Below are 18,085 nucleotides of genomic sequence, written 5' to 3'. Positions count from 1 at the left end.
CCGGCGGCCGCCGGCCCCGGGCGCTCGGAGCCCGCCTGCGCCCCCCGGGCGCGGGGCTGCGGGCGCCGCCCTGCCGGGCGCGCCCCGCGATTGGCTGGGGCGCGGCCCCCCCGCGCCCTCCCATTGGCTAGCGGCGGCCGCTACGCGAGCGGGCTCCGCCCCCTCCCCCCGCGCGCCATTGGCGGGCGCGGCGCCCCCCGGCGGCGGCGGCGGGTCCCGCGGGGCGCGCCCGGCATGGCGGCGCCCGCAGCCCCGCGCCCGGGGGGCGCAGGCGGGCTCCGAGCGCCCGGGGCCGGCGGCGGCCGGGTGAGGAGGGGCCGGGGGGCGGGCAGGGCCGGGCGCAGGGGCTGTCTCGGCAAGCGGGGCCCGGCGTGGCGCGGGGTAGCCGGGTTGGAGCCCGGCGAGGCGCGGGCAGCACGGCGGCGCTGCCCGTTCAAACCCGGGCTGAGCCGGCCGCGGGGAGCTGTCAGCCGGCGCGGAGCTGCCGTGCCGCCCGGGCCCGGCCGTCCCCAGGCGCCGGCACCGCCTCCAGGGCAGCGCGTCCCCGCGCCGTGCCCGGGGCTCCGCCGCGCTCCAGCCCCGAGCGGCGCTGCCCGGCCGCGCCCGCGGGCCCCGCCGGCCCTGGGACACCGCGGGCGATGCGGGTCCGCTCTGCGGCGTGTCGGAGGACGCGGTGCTCGCCAGGCCTCGGCGGCCGGGTCCGTGCCGGGCTCGGTTGTGTGGAGCGGTCGGGAGCGGGGCTGGTGCCCTGTCACAGCGTTGCGGTGACCCCCCCCGCCCCGCCGGAGCCGCGTGTACCCTTGGGACAGCCAAAAAAGGCAGCTGCCTCGGGTGGTAGTTAGTACTTCACTGACGCGGTGTGGGTAGCGGGTGTGTTTGACCATGTGTTTACCTTGTTGCACGATTACTGTGGGTGTGGGAGTGCCTCTTCAGGGAGGATGTCCATCGGAGAAGGCGGCTCAGACCCCAACCTCAACGTGCTTTTCTCTCTCAGGTCATGTAGAAGAGCAGATTTAATGTGAAGATGGGACTGTTGGTGTTTATGCGTAACCTGCTGCTAGCCCTCTGCCTCTTTCTGGTACTGGGATTTCTGTACTATTCCGCTTGGAAGTTGCACCTTCTCAGATGGGAGGATTCAAGTAAGTATAAAGCACCGTGTAACTTGCTGGGCTCCCTAAAATGTCTCTCAAATAGTTGCAATAGCAGTGAGGTGGTTCTGATTTAGTGGTATTAGAGGGATGTGGTTAAGCCCACTCAAATGCTGGAGCTTTTAGTATGCTTAAGGGGTCGAATTTGTGACTACCTAATGCTCTTTATGGCTTTACTTTTATTACTGGGTACAAGAGCAGGTTCATGCTTTACAAATCTAGTATTAGAGATCTCAGTTCTTGGAATATTTTGTGTTAGTTTATGATTCCTAATTGTCAAAATAAAGAATTTGCACGTTGAGGCTTTTGTTCCCTGAATCTTCTCTACGTTTTAAAATGTCTATGACAAGTTGGTTTTTTCTCTGGTGAATTTTGATTTCTTTCTATAATCGTGTATGCTGGTTATCTCATCATCTTATTTTGTCCTTCAGAAATCCTCATCTTCCATTTATCTTCCCTGTTATTATCTGCCAACTATCTGTCATCCAAAAGGATGTCTCTCAACCTTTTTAAGTCCAAAGAGACATCTGACCTCATTGAATACAATTTGAGGATTGTACTGTGCCACAGGAGGTTACAGTTGCAACGACACAGAAATTAGGCCGAGGTTTGATTGCTCAGTTACTCCTCTTATTTTTACCTGTGTTGATTGCTTTTTTGCTCGCATGCGAGAATTATTTATTGAAAATACAAAAAACAAGAAAACATTTCCCGCCTCCCCCCCCTCCTGCCCAAAACACAAGCCAGGCTTCTCTGCAGCTGTTCCACGGGCTGTTTCAGATGTCTCACAGCCGACTGTTGCTCCCTGGATCAGCAGCTGAGAAACACTGATCCAGAACCGACAACAAGCCCCTGGTCAAATTCTGCCTTCACCATGTGCATGCTGCTGGAGGTTTCTGCTGCAATGCTTGTTAAAATTAAGTGTTTTTCTACCTCTATATGCTCCAAATCTGTGGTTATGTGCTCTTAAGAAGTTTTGCATGACGACAGATGAGGACTCGAATATGACACTTGTGCTGATGCAGTGATTTTTGCAAGGAGAACTGCTAAGGTGCTTTGTACTAGAACAGGTATTGAAAGATTGAATTTATTTTAATCAGTGTCTTTCTGCACAGGGATTGTTTCTTCGGGTTTGTGCTTCAGAGAGGGAGTTAAGAATCTTGACTGTGACCTTCTGAAAAGTAGCACTATTGATGATGAGGTGTAGAAAATCCTTCCTGCATGAAAATAAGTACAGTCGTCGTTAGCAGTTTTGCCTTATTGTCACGTGAAAAGGAGGATTTTTCTGTCCCACCTGTATTAATGTATTTTTTGTCTATTAGTGTCCCCCTCCCAGGGGTTCAAAGCCTTTAAAGTCTGAAAACAGTCAGTCAGTGTCTCCTTAGGGGGAGACCCTTTGCTTGACAGATTCTCACACTGAGATGGACAGGACTTTTGATATCCTATTTATGGGGACTGCACTTAACAGCAATGGAGAACCTTCTCAGCAAGTTTCTCCTACGAGTTGTTCCACTGTAGACAAGCCTGCCAGCACCGAAAAAAACCCAAAAACCAGCTCACAAAATAACTTTTATTAATACAAATCTGTGACAACTTACAGGGTTCGCGTCGTCAGTGATAACATTTAACTGCAAAATTCCACTTAACGAATAAAACCTCATACCAGAAGCAACTCTCCAAAAACAACTCCCTAAGAAGCAAGAGCTCACTATAACACCTCAATACAAAACTCAAGCAACCCCAGTCAATGACAGACCAATTTAAAAAGACTAGGACAAAATCTAAACACACTCGCTAACACAAGGTAAAAAGGAAAAAATATAGCCACTTCTCACTAGCACACACTTTAACTCACCAAGACCAAGAAATACACACTTTAAGGCAAACCAAAATACAATGACTTGGAGTACGTGATCTAAGGCATTAAAGTACAATATATAAAAAAAATGGTAAATTATATGCACGGTAGTCTCTAAGGTATAGGGCGAGGTAAAATTTGTAAGGCAAGGTAAAATTAGTATCTATAAGGTAAAGGTCAAATAAATAAAGCAATGTAAAATATCAAAGTAAGGGGAAAGGGGAAAGTAAAGTACAATTAGTAAGACAAGATATAAGGAAGCAAAGAACAATTAGTCTATAAGGAAGCGAAGTACAGTTAGTAAAGGTGAAAGCAAAGTAAAATATAAAAACGATTGCTGGGGTCTTTTGGGAAGCCATCAGGAGTCTCTGTCCCTTTTTGTGTAGCCTTATCACCTTACAGTGGGTTTCTGGGAATGCCCCTCTCCAGGTGCCAGGGTCTTTCTGGAACCGCTCAGGACTGTCATTGTGGCCTTCAACTGATCTGTCACCTTACACTTATCTGCTACCACATGATCCATTATGAAATTATGCCGCCTCCCATCCTTTGCTTCCTTCATATCACCAGGAAATCACTTTCGACTTCCCAAGGCCTGCAAAAAACCCCTTCATGCCACAATTTGTGCAAGATCTTTGCTACATTTGGAGAAACAGCTTTGTGTTTGTGTCATACACCAAGGTGCTGGTGAGGGTTCTGACTTTCTCCCAGGTTTTTCTGCCTTTAGCTTTGTGTGCTATTTGTTATTTCACGCCCTGCCAGTCACTGGGGAGTTCTGTGGTAACTTTGCCCTGTGACGCAGGGTTGCAAATCTACGTGCAAATACTGTGGGTTTCTGTAAATGGAACACTTCTACCTGGAAAGATGGCGTTAAGTTGCAGCCTAGTTAGAGTGCATTGGCTGATTTTGGGTACCCAGGATGTTCTGACAAGAGCGCTGTGAGGTGACATCACAGACCTTTTGTTTGGTGTGTGTCTCCTTTTTGTTAATCTTTTGTGTAAAATGTGTTGTTCGTTTATTCTTGCAAGTTGCAGTGCACATACAAAGCGATGATGCTACTTTAAAGATTATTGATCTTTATCAGTTGTCACAATTGATTCAGGCTGTACTGTTGTTCCTTTTAGACACTTTTATGGATTGTGTCTTAATATCAGATGAAGCTCTTTGTGTGAACAGCAGTCCAGGGTGAGAGGACAAAATTTTCCATGTTACTTTTGAAGCAGTGAAGGCGGTCCCTGTTTTCAGTTGGTCTTCAGAGTTTTGTATGCACCAAAAAACATTTTATTTATCGTGTAATTTTACACAGGAGGAACTTATGCAAATTCAAAATACAAATTTAAAAGTCCGTATTGGGAAACTTAATATCAAGAGTTAATGTTAAGCTTCTAAACATTTGGAAGTTAACAAATTACAGACTTGAATTGACTTATTTAACTGTGATTAAACTTCCTTGAGCATGTGTAATATGATACAACATATAATGGGGCAATTATTCTTTCTATTTGCTTAAGGGAGCCTTGCCTAGTTCAGTGCACAAGGCAGGTTTCCTGAATTCAGCGTGTGACCTTGTAAATTTTGTTTAAGATTGATATGATAATGCTGATGTTCCCAAAGGCAAAACTAAGTCAGATGTGGTAATTTTTGTGTACATAATGATCCAAGATTGTTGATTGTGTGTTACCTTTTTATCAAATTATTTTCTCTTTTCTTGTGACCAGTGTATTTTTTCTGTTTAATAATGACTCCCTAGCTTCAGCAGTCACATTCCTCTGTTCTGTTCTGCTCTCTGCGCTGGAGGAGGCACGAAACTAATCTGATCCTGACATCTGACACCCTTGAAATCTCTTCATTGACTGGTTTTAGTAAACTTGACACCTGTTCTTAACAACGGAAACAAACAAATTTGCCATAGAGCATGGTGGAAAACACTTGATCTGCTTACTTGCTGTTTCTGTGGTTTGTTCACTTATGGTTTTAGAAAATGCCTGCACGTGTTGTTGTTATGAATGAATTTGAATGGTAACTTTGTAAAGAATCTAGTCTCCCTGAGACTTGGATGTTTGTATATTTAGCTGCTAAAGTAAGTGAATATCTAAAGTAATTTGTTTATATGCACTTCTGACCTCTACAAGAAAGGAGGCTAAACTTCAAAATAGACTGAAAGATACACATCAGTGTTTCTCTTAACGATCTCTTAACATTAAATGTTCTCCATTTAATGTTAAATCTGTCTTTGAGTGATGCCTTATTGAGTTCTGAGAGACTATTCTCCTTACTGTGCAACTCTACACCTTGCCAAAATACAAAGGAGAATAAGGAATAATTAATTCTCTAAGGCTTATCTTTCCTGTGACAAGAATAGATTGAATTTGGCTAATGTGAACTAATTAACATTGAATTAAGTTCAGCTGTTTCTTCCATTCAAGACAGACCTCCAGTGATTGCTACCCCTCTCTCTCAAAGCCTTGTTTTGTGGCTGTGTTATTGTCAGTTCTCAGAGCAGCAGCAAAGCACAGAAACGAGGTGTGTAACGCTTGTGTGAGTGCAGGAGGGCCCTTGAGTTCTGGTGATTGTTGGGATAAGCAGTGTTTGGGACAGAGGTGAGCTTTTCTTCTTCTCTTTCCCGATTTTTGTGTTGCAGCTTCAGGCTCTGACAGTAGTGGTAAGAGCCGTGCACCGTCCGTGCGTGTCCTTCCCAGACGGGCAGTAGTGATGGATTCCGCAGCCCTGTGATGAAGAGTGTTGAGCTGCACGGAGGTGTGCTGAGCATATAGAACTGTGATGCTGGAGACAAACGAGGAAGTAAAAAGTTTGTGATCAGGTTTAGCTGTCCTGAGCATTCCAGAAGGATCTTAGAGCAGCAGATAGTCGTACCTCTCTGTTCGTTGTGTTTCTGGACACTTGGTTGCCAGGGAATTCTTGCATAGAAGTTGTGGTGATAGGATCAGGCTTTGAAGGTCTGAGACATGCACTGCAGCTTCTTTCCTAACAATTTCCCATCCTGTTCCTTCCACCTTCCCTGATGCTTTTGGCTCTGAGGAGGAGGGAAGGTGTGTACCGTTATGTGTACCATTGTGAAGAAGGCAGCTTGTGGGAAGGTGCACCACTGTCTCTGAAAAGTACAGTGGGAGAAAGGGTCTTGCTGACAGGGCCTCTTAGGTTTGCTTTATCAGCTTGCAGAAATGCATTTTTACTCATAGCAAATTTAATACTGGTACTTGTTACTTAACCTGGTATGTGTAGAGCCGATTTTGCAACTTCAAAATGCATGGGTTGTAAGGAAGGAATGATTCCATTAAAAAAATGTCCTGGCTATGGAAATATTGGACTCATTCCCTCAAGGCAGTTTTTTCTTTTTCCCCCTTTCTCACAGTATTGAAATATACTTAGGACAAGGACAGTGTGATGCTGTTTTCTTGTTCTCTCTTGTATGTCTCTACATTAGCATGGAGTTAATTTAAAGAAATAGATACTCTGCTTTAGGTACTTTTGCCAAAACCTAAGTTAGTACAATTTGTAGCTATATATTTTGAGCTTGTCAGTTTGAATGTGGTTTTTGAAACGTTTCCAGGTATGTTCTGTTGATGTCTCCGTAAAAAAATCAAGTCACTACTCTGTCATCTGTTGCTCTGTGTTATTTTCAACTCTAATTCTGGAAAGGAAGCCAAAGAGATAAAGCTTTGGGAAGAGATTTTTCTGAAGGTATTTCAGGACCCTTATCCTTTTTATTACCTTTTTTTTTTAAATGTCTGTTTCCATGGTAACTGAAGAGACATAAACAGGCAAAACTGACTCACTTCTTACAGGTTTTTAGTCTGCTTGCATTTCCATGGAAACCAGTCTTGCAGCAAAAAAGGCTAAATTAATCAAAATCAATCAAACCTTTATCGTTAATATAAATACTGGTTTATCTCTTTCGAAGTGAAATGGTATTTTTGTCACTTTTCGTATCAGTGTCTAAAAATGTGCTGAAGAAATGTATCTTCTTACAAGGGTTTGGAACATGCACGCTCTTTCTCCTGTGGCTAAAGCCCCATGGTATGTGTGGTGATATCTACAGTGGGTACAACTGTTGTGTCTTCAGTTACTGGGAGTGTCATTTTGCTGCGTCAAAGGAGTGGATCTTGCATACCCTGACCTCTGACTTCCTTCTGTTCTGTTGTTTAATGAAAAACCAATGAAGAGACACTGTTGGTGTGTGAGCAACTAGGCCACAGAGACAAACGTGTCCTCTTTGTGGAGTGAGGCACGAAATGGTTTTGTGTTCTGCTGTGACTGTCCTACTTGCCTTTGCCAGAAGATGGGAATGCAGGAGTGCTCCTGTAAAAAACAACAACTCTGGGCCAGCTCAACTTGGCACTGGGAGCATAAATCTGATTAAAGTGGTTTGAGCTAAGATGGCTGAGTTGATGGTTAGGTGTGTGAGAGAGCTTATCTTTTTTTTTTGTTGCAGGAATTACAAGGCACTCATGCTGGTGTTGTGAAGGGTGGTAAGGAAATGGTGATAGTAAACATTTTAATTGCTCAGCAGCTGTCCTTGGCCTTTTCTTTAGGGGCGAGTGTGTGTGTGCCTGTATGTTCTTTAAGGCAGACTTTATTGCTCTTGGCTCTGCTTCCCAGGCTGGAAAGCCTGAAAGATTAACCTTGTGGGCATTAGCTTTTTTAAAAAAGACTGTTTGGACAGTATTGTGCAGCAGTCTAAGTTTCCTGAAACAGTTACTTCTTTTGCTTTGCAGGAAGAGACCTGGAACAGCATTGAGATGGATTATTGTGGCTTCTCTAATGTTTGAGTTATTAGTAACTTCAAGGTTTGTTTCATCTGCTAAGCTGTCTTGTGTGTTAGTGTTGTACTTTCTGCATCAAAACTGAGAACAAATGTTCAGAAAGTTCTCATAACATGGATCCAGCTACAGTTTTAAGGAATTGCTAGTTTTCAGATGCTTTAGGGATTTGAGGATCACTATGATACTTTTTTGAAACGCTGAAAATAGCAAGTAATGTTATTGAGGCAGCAGTGAGTATTAGAAACAAAGATGTAAAAATAGAAGTCGAGAGTTGTCTGGTAAAGTAGCTTAACTTTTCTAAGATTTCTCTTATTGGCCTGAAGTATTCCACTTGTGTTCAGCTTGAAACTTAAAGCTTTAGTATACTAGCTATGGTGGATGATTCTCTTATCTGTGCAGAACACAGAAAAATGGATTTGGTGCCCAGAAATTGCTACCGCTGTTAGAGTTACTTGGTGCTCCCTATTAGTCTGCCAGAATAAGCAGCGTGGCTAAACTTCAACTCCTGCAACTCAGGACACTCAGTTGTGGTGGTGTCTTTCACAGCTGTAATTGTGCCAGCTACTTTTTGCTTGGCTGGGAGCAGATGTGTGCGTTCCTGGCTCACCTGAGGCAGCTGGCTGTGGGCTACCAGGACAGAAGAGACAGTCAGCTCGGTGAATGTGAATCAGAACATGCAAGAGTTAAAAAGAAAATTAAAAATATTCACGTGCTGTCTTTTAGAAGGCAGCACGTCACAGGGCAGACAAGAGGAATAGGGGAATGAAAGTGTTTCATCTTTTTGTGGTCTGTTACTGCCTATTTAGTGAAATACCCAACGTTACTTTATGACCCTGCTGTCTCTCCAGGAATTTCTAGTGCTGCTGTAATGTTAACAGTGCAGGACAAAACTCTGCAGGGGCAACGGGAAATGATGCATGACAAAACAGTCGAGAGAAGGAGAAAGCATAATGTTGCCTCGTCCTTGGGATTTCTTCAGAGGAGGAGAACTCCCTGAACGCTTTTCCGGCTTTAGGAACCTGTGAGGAGCAGATTTAGTGAAGGGCATTAAGGGCATAGCACCCTAAGCGTGTTGTGGATCAAGGGGTGGCTGTAGTGCTGTACTTGTGCTCATCTTTGTTCTGTCTTCATTTTAGCTTTTTCAGCCCTGGGTTACTGTTTTAGTTCTGAACAAATGATGACTTTTTAGCAAGATAGAAAAGCAAGGTGAAAGAATACTTCTCCATCTCCCTACACACAGCTGGGCCTTAGCTTTGTATCCTGAAACAGTAAGTTGCTCTTGCTTCTCTTGACAGCAACACTCTTGCTGCTGTTTCAGCCTTTCTATTTCCCTTCTCTCCATTTGTGTGAGTAGCTGATGGGCACATTGAGGAACTTGGCCAGTTTAAAACAGAGTACGATTTTCATTTGTTTCACTGAGTTGACCTTAACCTGACTTAGTGTCTCGCTTTGCTTCACTTGCTCAACTCTTGTACATTTTCTCCCTGGTCCCCCAGCAATTTTTTGGGAAGGGTTCCTGTGACTTTGAATAGGCAGATTGGGATACTGTTCATAAGGAACAGCACTCAGTGTCTTACATACAGCCAAAGCTGTGTCCTCTAATACATTTTCAGAGGTCGAAGTCAGCAGCTTTCTATATTCTGGAAAGGTACATTGCAGTGAAAGCACTTTACCTCATAGCAATTGCTCTGCAGCTGAGTGCTTTCAGAGGTGAAAGGACTTATTCATCTCAGATGACTGTGAACCCCTCAGCAATGTGTTCAGCTGGAAACAATACCTCCTTGTGAGGGCTGTCTCATCCCTGTTTGTGAGTGGTTCTTTGGCTCTCCTCCTTCTCCTCACCGTGTATCCCCTCGGGTGCAGAGTCTGGCCATAGCAGCGGTGGCTGTAGGGATTAAGGTATTACCAGCCTTCATGGAGGCTCCATCCCATCACTCATTTTATAGAATAGATCACAGGGGCTTTCTCCCTTGGCTTTAATGCAGTCAGGCTGGCTTTGGGCACCTTCCATGCCCATTTCAGTTCTGCTTCCCATCAGTTCTGCTGACATTGTTGGGACAAAGGAGGTAATTTGTGATTTGTCTCGAGTTGAACATCTGCTTTTGCTGTGACCTTAGTACTGATTCTGACCATGTCTGTCACGCTTAGAGATGTTTTGCAGAGGAGATTTTTCCTACATTGTTGCCTTCTGCCAACCTTGTCACTGTAACATCTCATTTTTTCTCATTGCAGTCTGGGTGTACATCAGGGTGTCAAGCTGAGGCAATAAAGCAGCCAAACCTGGGTATGACTTGCAAGGACAAATACACTTGGGTCATGAGGTGTAGCTCTCTATGAATTATGTATTTCTTCTGCACTTCAGAAGGAATGTAATTGTGCATCCAGGCATCAAGCAAAAAGTAATTTGTGCTGTGCATGAATATCCTGAATAGGTGTTTGAACCTGAGGTAGCTGATTTCAAGTGGTTGCTCCTTTGTAGCTCTAGATGATTATATTGCTCTTGTATGCATTGCTTTCCTGAGGAAGTAATAATGTGTGAGGATAGTGCCAAAATTCTAGTCAGGTATGGAAACTACAGGATGTTTCTTAGCCAGTTTCGTGGTATTTGAATAACAAAATGCCTAGACAATCCAAGATATGTATATTTCTTAAGGTCAGAATTTAGCATTTCTTGCTCAACTGCCAAAAAAAAAAATCAGAATGTGCTAAAATTAGCTATTTCCATTTTTAAGCTCTTATAAACATTTTTATCTTTAATTTTATTATTTTTTTATATATAATGCTAGGATCCCTCCTACTTTAACTCAGTCCCTGTTACAGCATATCAGTTTTTCACAGTTGTTATCCTGTGGATTTCAGTGTTTGGGCACAGATTAAACATATGAGTCATCCGAACTGCAGCAGTGCAGGAAGTGTGCCCTTTAATCGCTCACAGAACAAAAGGAGTTAATAATCACAGAGAAGTTTAACTGACATCTTGTCTAAGTACAATGAGTGTGCATGTTCTGAGGAGTATCTTTTTTTTGCAAAGCACTACGCATTGAAAACAAGATGGCACAGAAATCAATAAAAGCTGAATTTTCACAACAGGTAAGTAAGTAGCTGATGGCTTCCTACTTATGAAGGCTTACTCTAAATAAATGCTGACAAAGTTAATAATTTACAAGTGCAATTGCATCTTTTTGTCTTTGTCACAAACAAATCAATCTCAGAATTGCTTTAAAATACTATATAAATATTGCTTCTCAGCTGTGATGATGCCTAGAGACACGGATCAAAAAAATGTACTGAGAAACGTTTCTTAGGATGCAGAGTGATAAATAGACTTGACTCAGGAAGGTAGAGGAAGCTGAGGCACAGGAAAGTCAAATTTTTCTGTGTCACGCAGCAGCTCAAGGGCAGAGCTATGAATAGAATAAAGGTCTCAAGGCTTTTCATCTCGTGTCCAGTTGGCCAAATGAGACTCTCTGTCCTGTAATTACACATTCTGTGTCTGTGTAGTTCAGGAGAGGAGCAATACGCTGAAGTTGCCTTCTCGGGGAAGAGGTTATTTTCTGATACTTGTAAAAACACAGCAGTATTTCAAAGTACTGTATTGATAATAAAAGACATGGTCTGCCTGGGCAGTGCTGGTGGAGTGATGTAGGTACTGTAATTAGGGTATGATGTGACTAGTGTAAGCTGCTGCCAGAAGCTGCCTCAGATGCATCTGTGCAAGTGCCTTAAGAACTAAGTATACAACCTGAACTGTTGGGAATGCTTCTTTGGGGCTTTTTAACCTTCAGATTCACCACATAAAAGGCTCTGTACTTCATGCTTTCTAGGTGCATCAATACCACAGCCGCCTCTTTCTTTTTTTAAAGGGAATATTTTTTTTTTTATAATGGAACAGTTTAACTTTGCTCTCCATACACAAGAACTCTTTTCTTCTGTTTTAACTTTAGTCTGTGCCTGAACATACATCTTCTTCAAACTTCTAGAATTTCTGCTCAAACGATGAAAGACTGAGCTTTCGGAAGGAGGGAAATCACAAAACCGTTCGGGCGGTTTTAACCGTAGGAATCACTAATGCTCTGGGTATAATTAGAAATCTAATTACTGTGAATTTAGTTGCAAAGACTTTTCAGCCTTTTGAGATTTGCCTCACACAATTCTATCATGTTCCAAGTGGAGCATAGGCGGTTCTCTGTTAAAACTGCTAGGAAATTAGTAATGCTGCTTCTTTCTGTTAGCACTGCTGCCATAATCTCTGTTAGAAGTGCCTTATCTGAGCATTGGAAAGGCTTTTATTATTTTTCATTATGACTCATTATAACATTATTTTCTATATCTTTCAGTTCAGAGCTTTTGTGTTTGGGTCAGGTGCTTCATTAGAAGCAGAAGCCTGAGTTAGTACAATGTAAAGACTGCAAATTGAATAGTAGTGAAAAAATGTGTTAATTCTGATTGAATTTACTGATTTTTGCTTCATATTTAAGGATGCTTCAAATGTAGTTTAGATATTTCTAAAGTTTTGAAAGGTAAGTTTACACATTGGTTTAGATTAAATATGAGGAGGAAATTCTTCACTGTGAGGGTGGTGAGACACTGGAACAGATTGCCCAGAGAACTTGTGGATCCCCCATCCCTGGAAGTATTTAAGGCCAGGCTGGATGGGGCACTGAGCAACCTGGTCTAGCAGAAGGTGTCCCCTGCCCATTGTGGAGGAATTGTAACTAGATAATCTTTTAAGGTTCTTTCCAACCCAAACCATTCTGTGATTGAAAAATAGGCCTTATTCATGTTAGAAAAATATGATAGCTTCAGTTCTGTATAAAATATTACTTCTGCTTGCTGTGTATTTTGTTTCCCACTAAGTTAGTTTGATAATTACAGCAAGGTGTATTATAAAAAGAGTTTATGCTTCTATGAATAGAGACCGTGCCGTTATATGAAGGGACTGCCTTTAGGCTGGTGGGTTTTGACCTTTAAATGTCTTTAAGTTTCTTGATGTAGTTACTAAAACTTTTTCTTTTTTTTAAGAGTAATTAAAAATAGCTCATAAACAAGGGCTAAGTACTCTTTATGATGTACTCTCCTATGCAAATTACACTTCCTGTGTTAAGGGATGGATGGATGAAGGACTAGAGAAATCTGCTGTTGTGTGTTAGATTTGCCACTTTTCAGATAGAGCAGATGCAGAATTCCATCTTTGATTAACTGTAAGTATGACTTCAGGAAATGACAATCTAGAAGTGAGAAGAACCATTAGGGTAAGAACTGAAAACTCAGTATTGGGAAGCTCACTCATTTCTAGCAAACTTTATAATTGTAGCATTAAAAAGAGCTAGGATAAGAATTTTTTACTGCAGACTTTAATGTAATTTCAAGAAGTTAGGGCTACTTTGATTTTAATATGTAACAGTGTGGGCAAAAGGTTTTTTTAAAAAAAAACCTCTTTTCCATTGTGTGTTAAATTGGTAGTTTTGACATAATTCTGCACTAATGCTCAGCAGCAGTGTTTGTTTGTGCCTTATGCAGGAATGGAATTACCCTGTAAGTAGCTTTACTTGTCCTTGTCCTTGTTCAGTGCTAACTAATCTTGTGATGGTTTCTTTCTTCGAGAACCTCTTTGTAAGTCTGAGCTGTATGATAAATTTTGAATTTTTCCATTGTTTGTCTGGAAGAGGCAGACAGCAACCTGTAAGACAGTTTACTCTGCAGCTGGCTGTCCTGCACGTGTGGTGGACCAGCAGGATTTGAAGGGTGTGAAAATGTTCAGTACATGTGTGACATTTACTGTCAGTTTTCTCTCCCTGCACCTGTAATTGTCTGCTATGGTATCTCTATTCTTTCTTTGTGAGCATATTTTTCTCCTGTTATACTTGTCTGTTTCTGTAAAGAGTGATTTTCTTTTTTAAGGGCACGTCGTGCCTCATTCTTGAAGTGAAAGTTGTGTGGCATACCGTGATTTTTCCTTCTGCATAATTTTTTGCCTGGTTCTCTGCTCTTTTTTTTTTTCTCCCCCCAGTTAAAAGCTTTAATCTTTGTGAAGACTGACCAACACGATAGGCCAGGCAAGGTGAAGTGAATTCTGGAATTGCCTTGCCGGAAAAGTTTCCGCTGAGCCTGTGGCTGAGCTGATGCAGCGTGAAAATACAGAGGGGCCTTTCCTTCCCTGTCCCCCCAGCTCTTAAGGAAATGTTATTTTCAACCCACCCCAGGCAGGCTGACGTGCTCCAGGCGGTGTTTTTGCGGGAGTATCCCGGGATCCCCGCGGAGCTCTCGGACACCGCGCGGGGGCAGCAGAGCCCGCGGCGGGTGGGGGTTTAAAAAAAAAAACAAAACACCAAACCATCAAACCCACCAAAAACCCGCCCAAACCACCACTAACGAACCCCCAAACCAAAAAACCCGCAGCGTGCTTGCTTCCTTCGCGGTTCCGGAGTGGCAGCCGCCGTTCCCTGGGTGAATGTTAGTAAATGTTACATTAAAAACAACCTACACAACATTTTTTTGAGTCATTTGGTTTTAGAGGGACTTATTTTGGAGAAACCTTGCTATTTATATCCAGTTCACTGCTACTGCCAGTAGCTATTTTCATTATCTGATCAAGTCCCATTTTGTGACAAATTTCTAGTTTTGCCTCCTGACACTCCAATTCACAAGTTCTTTAATGTCTTACCCTAATAGCTGGATTTTATTTTTTTTTTCCTTTTACATTCAGTTGAAATTCTGCACGTGCCCAAAGTATCCAGGGAGATTGAAGACATTACACAGCCATGTAAGATTTTGAGTACCGTGCTTGTGTTATTGTAGAGGGAAGAAAATCTAGATAATTCTAAAATTTATAGGAAACCAGGCTTTGTTACTTCATTTGTTTACAGAACAGCTTGTTTTATTTAAAAGACTTCTGCTGAGGAGAAAGAAGACAAGTTTTAACTATTTAATCTTGTCTCATGGGTTTGTGCTGTGGAGAAAATATGGTTGCTTTTAATCCTGAGATCATTTTTGCAGGGGTTGAAGGAGAGAAGGAGAATAAAGAATAAAGATACATTTGATGATTTGAATTGCTTTTCTTCAGGTAGAATGTCTGTGGGAACTGAAGACCAAGAAATGCTGGAGTCCTCTGCCAAGGGATGATGACATGTTTATAATTTTGTAGAAATTACAATGAGACTCTTAAGAATTTATCTGGGTTCAGAAAATAATTTAGTATCTGTATAGAGGTTGGAAAGACTTCAGAGGGTGTGACTAACCAAGATTTTAGAAAGCCAGATTAGGAAGGATAATGAATAGTACTTCAAGGTATTAAATTTCTTTATGTGAACTTACTAGAAAAAAAATATATTCTGATGGAAGCTGTGCTTTTCCAAATGTTTCCTATGTTGTAAGCACCTGGAAGATCAAGTGCACATATTACATTATTTCTTTGAAAGCAACTAATATTTGTACTTCTTAGGTTTGCATGAGGTAACTGTTGATATAAGATCAGCTTGAAGATGGAAGATTTATTCTAGCAAAGCGGGGCGAGATTTGGAATTAGGCTTGGGAAATAAATATTCAGAATTAGCCTGTGGTTGATGCTGGTTTCTTTTCTGCTACTTTCTTATATCATTGTTTTGAAGCTCAGAAAAACCTTAATAATGCTCCATCTTCTGGCTCCATTTGATCCTGAGACGTAAATTAAGGCTGGTTTGGAGTGACCAGTCAATCCCTTCCTGATTCATTTTTGTAGCAAATTAAGAAGGCAGTGGATTTTTCTCTGGAGCAGAATCTCCGTCTCTGTCTTTATTCTGTTGTTTAAAGCAGAATCCTTTGTGCCTCTCTCACCTGAATTTGTATTTGTATATTTCTCTCTGATTCCATTTAGCCATTATCATTTCAGCTTAGTAGTAAACAGAGCTCTTTTACTAAATATAACTGTGGTACACTCACAGTTGTGTGCATACTTGTGTACACATGCAAAAAGTGGAAAAAAACCCATTTTCATCTTGTGTTATGTGTCCAGATATGGTAAGCTGGAAGAAAATAAACCTACATGGATTTGTTTTAATGTCCAATTCTTTCAGGTTTAAAATATTTTGAAAAATCTTAATTATTTTTAAGAGCAGAGAAAGGCTTTGCGAAATTATAGTATAATACTAGTTGAAAGGAATGTAAGGAACTCTCTCTCCTGGTCAAAGGCAGCATCAGTTATTTTGTTGAGACCTTTTGTTAAGGCCTTTATCCAGTCAGGTTTTGAAAACTTCCAAGAATGGAGGTTTTTGGAACACAACCTTTCTGTACGGTGTTTTCCGAAGTTTCACTACCTTTGTGGTAAACCGACTTTTATTTACATCCAACAGTTGAAATCTCTCAGTTCAGCTTCTGCCCACTGCCTCTCATCATCTCAAAACCAGGGTTTTCTGTTTTCCCCTGCAGCTGCTGCGGGGCTGCCCTTTCGTGTCCCCGAAGCGCTGACTTCTGCAGGCTAAACAAGCTCCTTCCCTCAGTCCCTCCTCGCAGGCCTCGTGCTGGTGCCCTGGGGTTTGGTCATCTGCACAATCCCTTGTTTGTCTGGAGCCCTCCCCTAGAGACCGAGCATGATGCAGTAGAACAGAGGGCTCATTGTCATCTGGAGAGCTTTGTGGTTTTTAATTTGGGTATCCCCGTGCCCCCTGGCCTAAACTTTTTTTACTGTTTTATGTCAGTGAAATTATTCCATGTACTTTTGGGTGTTGCACCTTCTGGTTCTAAGACCTCTTTATTGTGCCTGTGCTGCACTGGAGGTGCACGTAGTGGAGTTTGTTGAAGAAATGCCAGACCAATGAAGGGGCACTTAACATGGAATGTATGATATTGAATATGTTGAATATACAATAACAATACAGATATTGATGTTGCTTCCACAGAGACCTTTTGCTTCTCAAGAGGATCAGTCCAACAGCAGTCACTGTTAAGGGAGTATAGAACAGAGTGATGAGTAGAAAAACAAACTTCAGGCACCAGGGACCCTCTCTAGGCATCCTGTTTGATGGTGCTCTAGTGGAGAAGTTTTTTCCGACGTCCAGTCTGAACATCCTAGTGTGTAACTTGCAGCCATTGTCACTTCCTTCCCCTGAAGGACTTGCAGGATGGTGTGGACATTGAGTACATGTTTCATATGACTACTTTTTTTTTTTCTTAAATGCAGTTGTAGGTATAAAGTGAAGACCTGAAGACAGTGTGAGAAGTGGGGTATTCCAGGATAATCAGAGCTCTCTCTTGAAATTCCAGAACTCAGCAGTTGAGAAGGTCAATGAGGAAAGGCAGTGGCTGTTTGTGCAATACTACTAATTTAGGCTCTGAGTGCTTGACACACAGCTGTTTGGTAAGCTCAGAATTAGAACTATTTGGAAGAGGGTGGCTGTTAGAGACTGCTGTGTAATCAGAAGTCGAGGACTGGTGTGAAGATGATGGTTGCAGGAGAGGCCATGCATGTTGTAATTGGTTCCCTCTGCAGAAGGCAGTGCTGCTGAAAAGAGCTGGATTGGGTGGGAACACTGCTGTGTTTTAACTGCTTCTGCTGCTGCCAGCTGTAATTGTTAGGCATGTCTGGCTTGTAACTAAAAATGTGGAGATATTTGGAATGTTGAACCCAGATTTGATCGTTATGGAAGTGACTATAAATTTGGGTTTGCAGCCAGTTTCAGGGGAAGTCTGCAATGTGTTGCATCCAAAAGGAATAATGCCCTTAAAGTCCTCCTTGTGTACTTGTGTTTGGTTTTTCTAATCCTTTTGAGCATTTGTATTGCATATTCTGTCATATTTCAACTTTCTGGACCTTTTTTTTCAATTCCATCTAGTTCTGCAGTTTCTGGTGTAGCACAGATGTTGTTTTCTAAACTATTTTTGAGGTAGTTTATTTTTTCAGTCAGTCATCCACACAAAGCTGTTTAAGTCTCTCCCATGAATTACTTCATTGATACAAAAATCTCTGTGGTATAGAAACACTTGAGCTATTTTATTAGTTGTGCAAGAAGATGTGTGCTGGTGGCAACCACAGTGTAGTATATTGCTAATTTATATCCCTTTTGAATCCTGGTAACCATAGCACACAGTTATCTGTTTTTCTGCCTGCAGTGACTATACCAACAGTAGTGGTTGCCTCTTCTTCACAGCAGCTCCACTTGTCCTTGAAAGGTGAGATTTCCAAAGCATGCAAGCTAATATTCAGTAACAAACACCATGATTTCTTTTCTTTCAGTAGGAGTTGAGAAGTTAATATATTCTTCTTCCCAGGTATTTTATCTTAAAATAGGTTTTATCAGTTCCTCCTAGCCCGTGTCTTGTACACT

General features: G+C 42.3%; 1 protein-coding gene across 8 annotated transcripts in view; it reads left to right on the top strand.

The window, feature by feature from the left end:
- ST3GAL3 (ST3 beta-galactoside alpha-2,3-sialyltransferase 3) overlaps nucleotides 1–18,085 on the top strand; it is a 175,992-nt gene that overhangs the window by 4,021 nt on the left and 153,886 nt on the right. For 5 of the 8 annotated variants that reach the window (XM_017824737.1, XM_017824736.1, XM_017824734.1 and 2 more), the window contains exons 1-2: nucleotides 266–306; nucleotides 995–1,139. In XM_017824737.1, coding sequence (XP_017680226.1) covers nucleotides 1,025–1,139 — 115 coding nt within the window. In that variant the 5' untranslated portion in view covers nucleotides 266–306; nucleotides 995–1,024. Of the gene's footprint in view, nucleotides 1–265; nucleotides 307–621; nucleotides 699–994; nucleotides 1,140–18,085 lie in introns of those variants that run through there. The other 3 variants (XM_017824732.1, XM_017824733.1, XM_017824738.1) reach the window with 3 other exon arrangements.

This window comes from Lepidothrix coronata, unplaced genomic scaffold (genome assembly GCF_001604755.1).
Source record: "Lepidothrix coronata isolate B3197 unplaced genomic scaffold, Lepidothrix_coronata-1.0 Scaffold112, whole genome shotgun sequence".
NCBI classification, from domain to species: Eukaryota; Metazoa; Chordata; class Aves; order Passeriformes; family Pipridae; genus Lepidothrix; species Lepidothrix coronata.
Note: the sequence above shows the minus strand (reverse complement) of the source record. Positions and strands in the feature narration are given on the sequence as shown.